General features: G+C 37.6%; 1 protein-coding gene across 4 annotated transcripts in view; it reads right to left on the bottom strand.

Annotated features, from left to right (window-relative positions):
* arfgef1 (ADP-ribosylation factor guanine nucleotide-exchange factor 1 (brefeldin A-inhibited)) overlaps positions 1-13,678 on the bottom strand; it is a 168,709-nt gene that overhangs the window by 130,986 nt on the left and 24,045 nt on the right. For all 4 annotated transcript variants that reach the window (XM_048528690.2, XM_048528692.2, XM_048528693.2 and 1 more), the window contains exon 2: positions 1,463-1,493. In XM_048528690.2, the coding sequence (XP_048384647.1) occupies positions 1,463-1,493 (31 nt within the window). The remainder of the gene's footprint in view (positions 1-1,462; positions 1,494-13,678) is intronic.

The following is a 13,678-nucleotide window of genomic DNA, read 5'->3' as shown; positions in this document are numbered from 1 at the left end:
TAGACATCTGAGAAATTAATATTCTAGCTGAAATCGCCATGGGATGATAGCTTGAAGAAAACAAAAACAGATACTGGAGTTTCACATTACAGCTGCCTTCAGCAATTGTATACAGCAACTCAGGAAAGGCAGACAAAGGTCCCTACCCAAGTTAAACAAAGAACTGTAGATGCTGAAGATGTGAAACGAAACAAATTGCTGAAGAAACTCACTAGGCTTGGCAGCATCAGTGGAGAGAAAACAGTTTATGTTTCGGTCCACTGACGAAAGGTCACTGGACTGGAAACATTAATTCTGCTTTCTCTCCACAGATGCTGCTACATCTACTGAGCATCTTTACCACATGGGTGGCAAGAGTAACAAATGGTAGAGATTAGATAAATATTTTGTGCTTGCCATCGCGGAGAAACACATAAAACACAGACCACAAATAAGCACATCAAGAATCTAAGGCGGCTGAAAAAAATTAATTTTAAAAATTAAGCAAAGGGCTGGAGAAATTGATGAAACTAAGTGCTGACAAAATCATTTGGCCTGACAGTCAACAGAGTTTTGAAAGAGGTGGCTGCAGAGACATAGGATGTCTGGTGACGGTGTTCCAAATTTAACAAATTCGAGAATGGCCACATTGGATTAGAAGACAGCAAATCCAACTATTCAAGAAATGAGGGCGAGAGAGAACAAATTTCAGACCAGTTAGAATGACAACATTCATCAAAATAAAAGCTGAAATTCATGGTTAAGAAAATTATGACAGAAAACAAAGAAAGTGACAACATGATTGGGTACATTTAAAATGATGTTAAGAATTTCATTTGACAAATTATTTAGGTTTTTAGGGAAGTAACAGCGAAGTGAAGGGAAACCAGCGGAAGCAATATACTTAGATTTTCAAAGACATTTGAAAAGCTCCCACAAGAAATGCCGATGTACAAAACTAGGGCTCACTGAGTTGTAACTAATATAGTATCAAGGATACAAGATTGGTTAAAACCAGAAAAGCAGGTTGGATCAAATAAGACAAACGCAGAAAAGGCTGTAAATAATCAGTAGTTCTGGTAGCAACTATCAAGAAAAAAACACAGCTATTCATCAAAACTGGGAGAAGTTACAAATATATTACGACTGACACATGCAAATGAGGGGAAATAAATTTGGGAAGAAACAAATGAGATTATGGCTTGAAATTCTTTAACTTTGTGTTGAGTCCTTTTAAAAGTTGGCAAAATGCAATTTGTGACTTATCTGATCACAACTGGCACGTAAAGGAACAAAATCTTAAATGTGAAGTTTTTTTTAAAATGGTTTTATTTGTTTTGTACGTTGAAACTTTAATGTTACAGGTACGTCGGAGTCTTAGATCTTATATAATGGGAAATATCTTGCTTTGACATACTGCATATAGATGCAATGAAAGAAAACTAGAACAAATATTAAAAGCTTTAAAGAAACAATAGCTTACCTTTGTTTCTCAGTTTCTGATTTTATCTCCTCTGTTAAAACAAAAGAGAATTCAGTAAACATCAACATTTTATTACATCAACCTTATGATAGACTTAGCAAAGGATGACAAATATTTAAAATTAATCCAAACTAAAATCAACCCTTCAGGTCACTGACTTTTCATCAGAACTATTAAAAGAGATGAAATAGGTTTTAGGCAAGGGGTGAATAGGACAAGACAAGAGCAAAAGAAAGGCCTGTGATAGGTTGGAGGACCTGCCAGAACAAAAAAGAAATGAGGAGTCCTCACATAGTCAACTTTATTTAAAATTCCAATTAATTTAAAAAAACAGAAATAACAAGTGAAACATGGCAGCAAGAGAGCTGTGACTTTGGTAAAAATGCTTGCACAATATTTCCAAAATGTAAAAAGCTGAAGGAAGGAAGGAAAAGACAGAAGTTAAGGAAGAAATGGAGTCAAGAGAAAAACCAGTAAAATGTATAAATGGCTAAATTCAAACATCCACAAATGCAGTACAGACCTCTCAAATTCAGCATTTGTGTATACGTGTCACTACTGGAATATACCTGCAGCTAAAATCTTCAATTACATCACTGTAATTTTCAAGTTTCACTAAAATTTGTGCTCTTAGTCAATTGCCCATTTTCCAGACACTGTAGCATCACTTAAGATTCTGCCTACAATTTGCAATCCATCACTCCCGTCTACTGCCAGCAGATGTGCAACCTTCTTGAAAAAACTAAATGTTGGCCCTCACCTCTTGTTTGGCACCCCCATCTCACTGTCAGCAATTGTAACTTCAGCCATTTAAGTCAGATTTTCTGAAATCCTCTCCCCTAAATATCTTTACCTCTCCTTTTTCAAAATCTTTCATGAAATGGCAACACCTTCAACAAATCTTTGACTCTACCGTCCAAGAACTCAATTTTTGGCCCAGAGTCCAATATTTTCAATTTGTCTGAGATGTTTTGGGATTCTTTTCTTTGCAAACACTAAGAAATACAAGTTGGTAAAAATGCTGCCATAGGGTTTTGCATGAATTATTGTATATGGAAGTCTGTTCAATATATTGATTCTTGTGGGTGAAGCTAGATTTCTCAGGAAACATCCTAAAGTTACCTTTGACCAATGAATGAAGCAGGTTCAAACCAATGTAATACACTGCTTTAAGAATTGATTTTGGTGTGCCATGCTGAGTTATTATGCACTGGAAACAGTTCTGATTGTACCAAATTTTAATTATAAAAATCAGTAGGAATTCAAACATTTAACAGTGTGCTTAATAACATGAAGGTTCATGTTATTATTGTTTGTAAACTTGAGTTGAAGAGCAGCCAGAACCATGCATAGTTTGATATGTGATTTGTATATCTATAAAGGGTGGTCCCCAATTTACGAACTTCTGACTTGTGAATGCTTGTACTTATGGGGGAGGATTCCATAAAAGCATAGATCTTCAAAATTAATATCAACGTCATATGAACATTCCCTCATGCCTATGAACAGCTACTTTGTATTGTCCTGCACTGCATTCCTACTTCCGTACAAATCAACTTGCAAACATAGTTAAGAACGGAACCTGTTTGCAACCCAGGGACTATCTGCATTGTATGTTAAGAAGGGGAGAACCTGCTTCAGTTAAATCTTTGAGACCTGAGAATGGTAACAGGTTATCTGGAAATTTGCATAAACAGAACTGCATAGAAAAGGAGTTTAAGAAACCCATATTAAGTAGTGAGCAGTGTTAGCAGCATGTTTATGCTCCTCAGGGGATGGCATCAAGTGAATGCAGAATGTTGAAAAAGAAATCTGTAGTTGCGTCGATTAAACAAGGAACTTACAAGCGGAAGCTAGGTGAGTCTTCATGGAGTTTGGTGAATTTTTATTTCTGGTATTTGTATTAAAACGGTTTTAATCAGTTCTTGCATAATGTAAAATAGTACATTTTATTTTGCCTTTCTTTAGGGTAATGAACAATGATTTTGTTTTTTAAAAGTACACTGACAGGCTCATATTGAATATTTTCAGTAACTCATCACAACAAATTACAAAAATAAAACTTATGGTTTAACAAACCTGGCTTTCAGTCTGGGACTGGATTTGTACAATATGACCCTCAACTAAGTATTATTTATTTGCTGAATTTGTGGTGGTCTGTCATGTACAGGCTCCTTAGAGCCTAAAAGGTCTTTAGTGAGGCCCAAGCATCAAGATTTCTTGTGCAAGGCTCTTGGCCTGCCCTGAACAAACTGAACAAGGACTAGTCTTGCCATGGCAGGATACAGCCTGCCATTCGAAAAATATGAGTTGTCAGAAAGGAACAGGCTGGCAGATTTATTTCCCATTCAACATCCAAATGATTCCTGCTTGTCGATCTTGAAAAGTTCCTCAAAAAAAAATAGACACCAAGCTAGAAGATAACAGTAGGTAGATTTAACAAGTCCTGAGGAGAGACCTGAATGGTTTCAACCAGCTTATGGGTTTCCATCAACTGGCAGATACGCAAGGGAACGATGTTCGCAAGAACAGAAAGCCAGGAGAAAGAAGGGTTTTGAGTAGACAATCCCAGTTACCATGTGCACTATTAGATTCAAATTAGTATCAAGATGATGTGCCTGTGAAGGCCATTACAGCAAGGTGCAAAGTATTTTGATGCAGTGTACAATGGGGCAGATTGAGGTCAAGAACACAGTACAGTCACTCTTAACTGTGTTGGTCTGGGATAATAACTTTGCCTTCTACTATCCATGTAGACATGCAATTCACTTTGGCACTGACATTGCGGATGGAGAGGATGCTCGACGTGGTTCTAGAGGAATTCAATGAGAGATGCTACATGCAATAGTATAGCAGCATTTCCATTAAGGATCTATTCCAAGATGCATCGGACAGAGTTTGAGTGGTATTACAGATATACTTCGCTGAGATAATTCTATATGATGCTCAAATCACTGCAAAGATTTTCTGTGAAGTAAACCAAGTCACCCAGTTCCTCTGAGACATTAAGAAACTCAAACACTTGAGGCCAAAATCATCAGCCAAGGAAGCAGTTTTTTTTAAAACAATATTACAGTTACTTCTCTTACTATTCCAGATGACCCTGACCTGAAATGATATTTGCAACGATTTGTTATTTCAATTCAAAAGTGGTTGATAAAGTGAAAAATTCCGGTATTTTTCTAAAGCATAAAGATCATGATATTGATGCCATGGAAAGAGATGCTACACCAAACAATATTAAATAAGAAATATGATCTTTCATACTTAGAACTGGAATTCACATTTGGGATTCAGATGAAACTTCTTCACAAAATGTTTTGAATCTTTAAAGCTGTTTGCTCTAGAAGCTTGTGGATGCCCTGTCAATGAATATATTTGAACCTGAGGCAAACAGATAAACCCAAACATTGTCATCATGTCATTATCTAGTATGTCGGAACTCAGAGACATTGGGATGTTTTAGAACACCTGAACTACCTCTTCACCATGATTTACTCAAACAGTCCTTCCTGATTTACTTGGCTAAATGGCACACACCTGACAGAAGAACTCTATCTTTACAATTAAAAAATACAGGGAAATGCAATTGATGGTGCTCCACAAATTACATGAGAAAGACAGTTCTAAACAACGATAGTCATCAGCTCTGAATTCCTACATACTAGATAATGACATGACGTTATTTGCATTACTGTGCTCAAAATACTAATGTGATGCAAAACAACATATTTGCAAATATTTACAATTGACTGTTAACTATCTAACCATGTATGAATGTTAAGGGTTCTCTGTCCTCTGTTTCTGTCTCCTTGAAACTTGCTGTTCTCATCCCTCTCGACATAAAGAATCCGTAATACAATGCAAACTATAGATCCTATCCCCAGCTCCCCTTTCCTTTCCAAAATCCTACAACATGCTGTCACCTCCCAAGTCTGCGCTTATCTTTACTGGAACCCTCCAATCAGGTTAGCACACTTGCCATAGCACAGAAGCAGCTCGCATTTAAGAGTTACCAATGACATCCTATAAGACTACGATAAAGATAAACTGTCCCTCCCTTGTCTTTCAAAGCCATAGCTGTGGCCTTTTAACAGTTTAACAAACCATACTCCTCCAAGGCCTCTTCAACATCTTCCAATATGACTGTAATCATTTGAATCATAGAATCCCAACAGTGTGGAAGCAGGCCATTCAGCCAAAAGTCCATACTGAAGGTCTGAAGAGCATCCCACCCTGACACACCCACCTACCCTATCCCTGTAACCCTGCATTTCTCATGGCTAATTCACCTAGCCTGCACATCCCTGGACACTACTGGCAATTTAGCATGGCTAATCCACCTAACCTACACATATTTGGACTGTGGAAGGAGACCCACACAGACACGACGAGAATGTGCAAACTCCACACAGATTGTTGCCTAATGTTAGAAGCTAACTTGGATCTCTAGCAGTGGGAGGCAGCAGTGCTAACCACTGAACCAGTGCACTGCCATTTGGTCCCATGCTTTTCATCAACTCCACACACCACCATCCCTCTCAATTCATCACTGTCTCCATGTTACCAGATGCTGCACTAACACCAATTATAATAACAGAAAGGTCAAAGAAATGGTTCAGAATAATGGATCCCTGCAGGAGGGCTGAGAAGCTGGCCGCAGAGTGATGTCCGTTTGCCAGAATGTTCCTGCCTCCAGATAATTTCAAAAGTCGATGGTTGAATGGTGACCCAGATAAGACATTTAAAAGGGCCAATAAAAACTTGAGTTTTCCAAACGGCAGTCAGAAATCCCATAGCAGCCAGAGCATGACAGTGGCAGTCTCTTGGCAGCAGACTTGGAGGGGGAGGTTAGTGGTGCTCAAGCCCCAAAGGGATATGCCTCTCCCATCGATGAAACTGCCAGGCCACAGCATGGTTACTAGTCATCTTATGGAGGGATTGCCACTGCATGAAGGTAGTCCAGATATTCTAGCTTTTTCAAAAGATTTTATATTCTTATTCATAAATTTAATCACGAGGGACTCTCTGATTCTACACTTTATGTGAGCAAATATCACCTCAATCAACCAGGCAGTCTTGCAGCTTATTGATCATCCAATCTTGGGAGGTCAGCCTGCAGCCAGTAACACCCAACTTACTTCTGAATGCATTTCCCTAGCAATTTTTAGTGTGAAAGTGGTGGATAATTGCCACAGGTTCAAACGATGTTAAATTTTCAGCGACCATTCTACTGGTGAGCAAATTCTAGATGTGAGGTTAACCACACCTGCAAAGACATGAGAAGGGTAAATCTGACAGCTACGCTGACAAGTGAAGATAGCCTCACCATTATTGCAGATCATAACATCTGAAACAACTCAACACAAACCACTGATGCTGCGATTCAAGACAGAAATGGGAATTGTATCCTTGCAATGACAGCTATACTTGAAAGAAATACAAAAAAGACAACACCACCAAAACAGTGAGTGAAAAACAAAATTTCAAAAGCAGAACATGTAAAGCACAAAAAGAAAGCTACGTGCAAAGCAACCATAAACCATTAAAACTTGTACAGCACACATTTCAGTGGTCCAATTATCTGATAAACTACTCAATGGAAAAGGTTCTGTTTCATTATTTATGAGTTTAGCACGTCCATGGTAACAATGTCATTGAATACCAACAGAAAAAAAACATCACTTGCAGTAACTTAATTTAATAATTAAAACTAATTGTTAAGTGGTTTCAAGTAGATAGACAGTTCGCTATTTTTTATAATACCAAATCAGAATGCTATCCTTCACGCATTATCTCTGATGGCAAACGCAAGACAATCAGCATCACAACAAGGCAAATGATTCAATATACCCATCTGACATGTAATCTTTTGCTAAACTCATCAGCTACCTACTGAAAGCTCCATGATTGCTTTTACATTACTACTGCAGAGGTTTTAATGAACATGACAGATTTACAATTTTAAGTTTTATTAGCTTTAACTATTCCACAATAATTTCAGATACTCATATGCAAAGTAAGTTTCTAATATTTTTTCTTTGGTACAAAAGACAGGAGGTTTAATGATCAAACTCCTGACTTGAGCCTTACAGATGGTAGAAAAGTTTTGTGCAGTCAACAAGTGAACTCCTACTTGCATGATTCAGAGTCTCTGACCACCTCTTTTTGCTGAAGTATTTATATAGCTGATCCCATTCAGTTTCTCATTAATAATTACCCAGGATGTGGATAGTATGACACTCAAGCTTATCATGCAGAGAATGCTGTTGCTGGAAATGTCCTGACTTTAGACTAAATACAGGTGAGGGCAAAAGAAAAAATTCAATTCAAGAAGAATACTGCTTCAGCAGAAAACAGTGTGCTCAAGTACTACATATCAATGGCAAATTTAAGACCAACTTGAGCCAAGAAATTTGCTACCAAGAGGATTAAATTGCAGGAACTAATAAAATGAACATGTGCAGAAATCTGTACCACAGCTGAAAAATCCTTTTCCAATTCATGCAGCAACAGAGAGACAGGGATACCTAACAGAAGCATCAGAATTGAATAGCAATTCTCATTTGTAATTTAACTGATTAACAAACTGCAAAATATATGCCATGATTTCCATGGTCAAATTTTGTACTTAAATTGTCTGGCAAACAGAAAGAACTCTCCATAACTGAAATCTTACGGCAACGCTGAATACTATACCGCAAAAATACCATTTTAAACTCAACACTAAAAATATTGAACATATGAAAATCAGTGAAAAGCTACAAAGCTATAAAGATAGGACACTTGGGCTAAAATACATCATTTTTCACATTTTGAAGCTGGTCCGGAATAAAACATACCTAGCATGATTAACAATGCGACATGATTATGTAATTAGTCCAGAATACTTGCCTTTTTATAAAATGAAATGGAACTAACGTGCTGAGATTTTTATTTGAAGTTAATCTAAATATAAAATCTTTAAAGCTTATTAGTTTCACTTTTCTACAAAGTAAAAGTTGTTGGGGAGGCAATAGCCAAGTGGTATTAACAGCTAGACTTTAATCTCGAAACTCAATTAATCTTCTGAGAACCCGGGTTCAAACGGTAGATAACAGAATTTGAATTCAACAAAGAATATGAAATTAAGGATCTAAATGATGACCATGAAACCATTGTTGGTTGTTGGAAAAACCCACTTGGTTCACTAACATTCTTTAGTGAAGAAAATCTGTATTCCTTACCTGGCCTGGCCTACGTGACTCCAGACCAAAGCAGTGCAATAGATTCTCAACTGCCCACTGGGCAATTAGGGTTGGACAATAAATGCTGGTCATGGCCAGCGATATCCACAGCTTATGGATGAATTTTTTAAAAAGTACTGTCTAAATAGCAAATCACATGTCATTTAAAAACAATGTTACCTGATTACTCAGGTCCTATTGAATTAGTGATGCTGTAATAGGCTAGAAAACCACCAAAATATTTAAAGATTTTCCAACTTTGCTGTTGTCACTGACCTACTATGTAAGCATTTGTTGATTACTTTAACTAGAATTTTACATAAGAACATTAGAAATAGGAGGTGTCAACTATACTGCCCTTGAACCGGCTCTCATATTCAAAACTATGAATGTTCAACAGTGCTGTGAAAGCATGTGCGTTCTCTGTCCTCCAAAAACTGGAGATGAACAAAGATTGAAAATTAACTCTTTTCACCAGCCACAGCTATCTGTACAAATATAGCAGTCTTTCCTGAATGACTCAGCTGCCTAAGATAAAAAAAGAGTTGAGAAAAAGAATGGTCCAGTTTTATTCTCCAGGTGAATTTGAGTTAATTCTGCTCAGCCATAGGAATTACAAGTGGGGTCAGTTGTGAGACATTCCATGATGAGTAGCTGACTGACATTTACACCCAGATCTTTTCTCCCCTATTAGTTGTGGGCTGTTTTAGCGAACACTTTCAGCAGATCATGTAAAATGGGTGGGAGCTCCCCATCACAGGAATGCTGCTTATTGTAATAGTTTACAGCAATAGAGAGTAGCAGCACTGGAATTACCAGCAAGACTCCAGAAACATTTCTGCATATTCAAGTGTTAACTTACCAACTGTAAATTACATACATCTGAAATAGTTATCCAGGACTAGAGAAGAAACTATGGTACCTACTTTAGAAGAAAGATACTCCTATTTATATAATTTATACCTTTCTTTTACTTCGCTTCTTTTGATAGACACATTAATTAGTTTTGGGGTCGGCCACAGGTCATGTTTTCTTTACCAGCACATCCAAAAACTGAAAGGACCTAAAAATCAAAGGTTCTTTTCAAAAGTGGATCCAAATGCTTCTGCAGACACACCATATTTGGGCCTTTTATGGAAAAGAAACCCTTGTTTCCAGGTTCATTCATTCCAAAGTGACATTCATTGGACCTTGTCAAATCACAAATAAATGCAATGATGTAAAGTATGTAGCGAGTGTGTCATGTTATTCTGTTGAAGTGATATTAAAAATGGAAGAAAGTCAGAACAGACGTCTGTTGTGGTTGAAGTAATAGAGTGAAATACAACTATTAGTCATTTGAAATCAGAGTTTGAAGATTCTGAATGTGACTTTCCAGTAAATCAGAAAGGATAATATAGAGTTGCTTAAAATATTGTTTGGAGTATCAGTTTTCTGGGATACAACCTACAAAAGCAACCACAGACTAGGCAAAGCATCTTCGACCATAAATGATATTAATATCAAGGTTACACCATCCATAGGGCAACATTAGTAGCCAGACAAGTTAGCCTAATTGAAGGAAGACGGCAAGTTTATGATGGACAATGACATCACCGAACTGAGTAACTGTTGCTGGAGTTTATATATTGTGAGGGTGGTGAAACCAAATGAATCACACTGACTGTGTATAAAGTCAACACAGTAATGAATGCAGATTCACACCGCGATTGGAGGCTTATATTAAAAGGATTGGACAAGCAGTTTCTTTTAAAAATGTACTAAATCGAAGGGATATTAGCAAATTCCATGAACTCACACAGCCAAAGGAATCCTCTGATAAATAAATGTAATATTATGTTGTTTAGAATGGAAAAAGCAACAATGGCATTTTAATGATTAACTAACAAGATCACCACAGTTACACAATTATGTGAAGAACATTTACAACACTTGAATGAATTGCTTGTTTGGTTACACAGCCCTAATTTTCTCAGTAACTTGGCCGAAAATCAACTTGCCAAAGCAAAAACTTATTTGGGCCACTGTGGGAGGAGCACAAGTATCACAAAAAGAAGCATAAGTATGAATTTTCTTGGAAATTCCAGCACCCAAGATGAAACAAGAAAATTTGCCACATAATCAACAAGTGGACTTTATTGGAGACTCATGCCAATTTTCAGAAGCGACAGATCCTTAGTCAAGTTCGTTAAAGGAAATAAAGTTAAATAGTTGCAGGAACATCAGAGTGCCTTTGATAACTTGAAAACTGTACTGATAACTGCACCATTTCAGGAGCACCAGATTATATAAAACCAATTAAACTGTACTGATGTCAGCAATGTCAATTTTGGTGGAGTTTTATTGCAGGAAGACCAGATATGAATCAAGCAACCAGTTATTTATTTTCACACAAGTTGAATGCATGCCAATGGAAACAGTCAACACTGGGAAGATGGACTTTCAGATTGGTATTTGCTTTGCAGCATTTTCAAGTCTAACAACTCTAACAACTATAGTAATAAGAGGAAATGTCATTTATATTGACCACAATCCATTAATTTTCTTAGCAAACCTGCATTATTAAAATCTGACATTTCCTTGAATTTGCTAATCGTTTACACAATAGGAAAAGAAAATATCATAGTAGATGATTTATCAAGAACAAATACAAAAAGGTAATTGTCTGGTCAAATTGGGCTAGTGTGGAATGTGATGGTTATGAAAAGTCAAAGAATAAAGAATAGTACAACACAAGAGTAGGCCTTTTGGCACACCAGAACTGTGCTAATGCATGATGCCTTCCTAAGCCAAAACAAATGTTTGCCTCTGTGGTCTGCACCCCTCTATTCCCTACTTTTTCATACACCTGTTAAGATGCCTCTTAAATGCTGTTACTGTATTTGCTTCTACCATGTCTTCTGGCAGCACATTCCAGGGACTATAAAAAAAAACTTGCCTCTCATCTCCTTTAAACTTCCCCTTTTTACCTTAACCCTATGTCTCCTAATAATCGATACATCAACCATGGGAAAGGGACTTTGGCTATCCACTCTATCTGTGCCTCACAATTTTGTAAACCCCTATCAAGTTGCCCCTCAAGCTCCAACATTCAAGTGAAAACAAACCGAATCTGTCCAATCTCTCCTTACAGCTAATATCATCCAAACGAGGCAAAATACTGGAGAGCCTTTTCTGTATTCTCTCCAAAGCCTCCGCATTCTTCCAGTTGTGTGGTGTCACAAACCAAATAAAATTTGTATAAATAGAAACAGTAATAAGAAGAAATTGTCATCAAAAACGAGAAACTTCTAAAAGAAATCTTGCAATTTCTTCCCCTGTGGAGAACTATGAAGAGTCATTACGCATTATTATTGAGAGCTTAGATTCTAACATGGGAGAGAAAGGGATTTTATATTTCTGTGCTGTGAAGAACTGACCTTTCTTTCCAAGGAAAGGGTTCAGAAAGTCATTTTTGAACAGTGGACTAAGGACAACATTTCCAAAGAATGTGATATTAGCTCAATGATGAACATGCTCACCAGGGAGATAACTGCCCAAAAGCAGGTTAATTTGAAAAGAGATAGTAGGAACTGCAGATACTGGAGAATCTGAGATAACAAGGCATAGAGAGCTGGAAGAAGAACGGTCTAGGCCCGAAACGTCAGCTTTCCGGTTCCTCTGATGCTGCTTGGCCTGCAGTGTTCATCCAGCTCTACACCTTGTTATTTCTTAATTCAAAAAGAAACAGATCCAGTAACAGATGACCTTAACAATGGAGATATTGTAATTAGTTGCCTGAGCAAACATAGCAAGCAAAGATCTGTTGAGTTGCTCAGAAAAAAATCTGGAAGAAGTCTATGAGGGTGTCACAAAAAAGGATATCTTACAAGACCGATTGAAATGTGAGTTTAAGGAATCGTATCTGGTAGTGAGCTGAATTAGTAGCTTGTTCAAGGGTGTCAGGCAGAGATGTGAATTTATGAGAAATAAGTATTGAATGAATTCACAGAGCATTGCCAGCTGAACAAGGAGATTTTTCATAGAGGCAAGGGTGAACGAACATGGAAAACTGAACATTTGTAAGGTTCTTCTGTAGGTAGAAAGATTGATTAAGACCATTTTAGAAGTTCTTGAATGCAACATGGCTCACTTTTCTTTTGTGTGTAATAGCCTTGTGTTTCTTTGTTAAATGTACATTGGTAGTGTCTTCTAACCATCTACAGTAACTAACCTCTACAATAGAAATAAAAATAAACATCATCTGTCAGCAAGGTTCCATTCTGGGGTGTGATTTGTTCAGTATTACCATCAGCTGAGATCAAAGCACGATACAGTACATGACAAGTCCTTTGGGCCATTGAATCTGTACTGCTAAAACTGCACTAATCCCAAACTTTTCAACATTATGATGTTTCAAATGTTCATGCAGGTGCTTTTTTAAAGGCCGTGAGGTCACCCACCTCAACCAGCCTTCCAGGCAGTGCATTCCAGACATTTATCACCCTCTGGGTGGAAAAAAAGATTTTCCTCAAATTCCCTCTAAGCCTTAAAGTTATGCCTCCTTGTTATTGACCGTTGAACTAAGGGGAACAGCTGCTGCCTATTCACCCTGTCCGTGTTCATGATCTTATATTCAAGTGTCTAACCCCACCCCCACCAATGTTCTCTGCTCTGAAGACAATCCGAGCTTATCCAGCCTCTTTTCATAGCTAAACTGCTCTTTTCAAGCCAACATCCTGGTGAATCTCCTCTCCATCTTCCTGCAGAGACCAGAACTGTCCACAGGACCCCAGCTTTGGCATAACCAAGGTTCTGTACAGCTCCAACATAACCAGAAGCATTGCTGAAAGCTCATGGTCCACTCTCAACATTCCGTTCTTAAACTGGCCATCCACAAGCTGAGAAGAGGTCATTTAAATGCATGATGGGAAGGTACCTCAAAACAATGGCCAACAGCTTCGATTAGCCATTCAAAAAGATATTTAATCTTAGCACATGGATGTTCCAC

The sequence above is a fragment of the Stegostoma tigrinum genome, chromosome 5, assembly GCF_030684315.1.
Source record: "Stegostoma tigrinum isolate sSteTig4 chromosome 5, sSteTig4.hap1, whole genome shotgun sequence".
Classification (NCBI taxonomy): Eukaryota; Metazoa; Chordata; class Chondrichthyes; order Orectolobiformes; family Stegostomatidae; genus Stegostoma; species Stegostoma tigrinum.
Note: the sequence above shows the minus strand (reverse complement) of the source record. Positions and strands in the feature narration are given on the sequence as shown.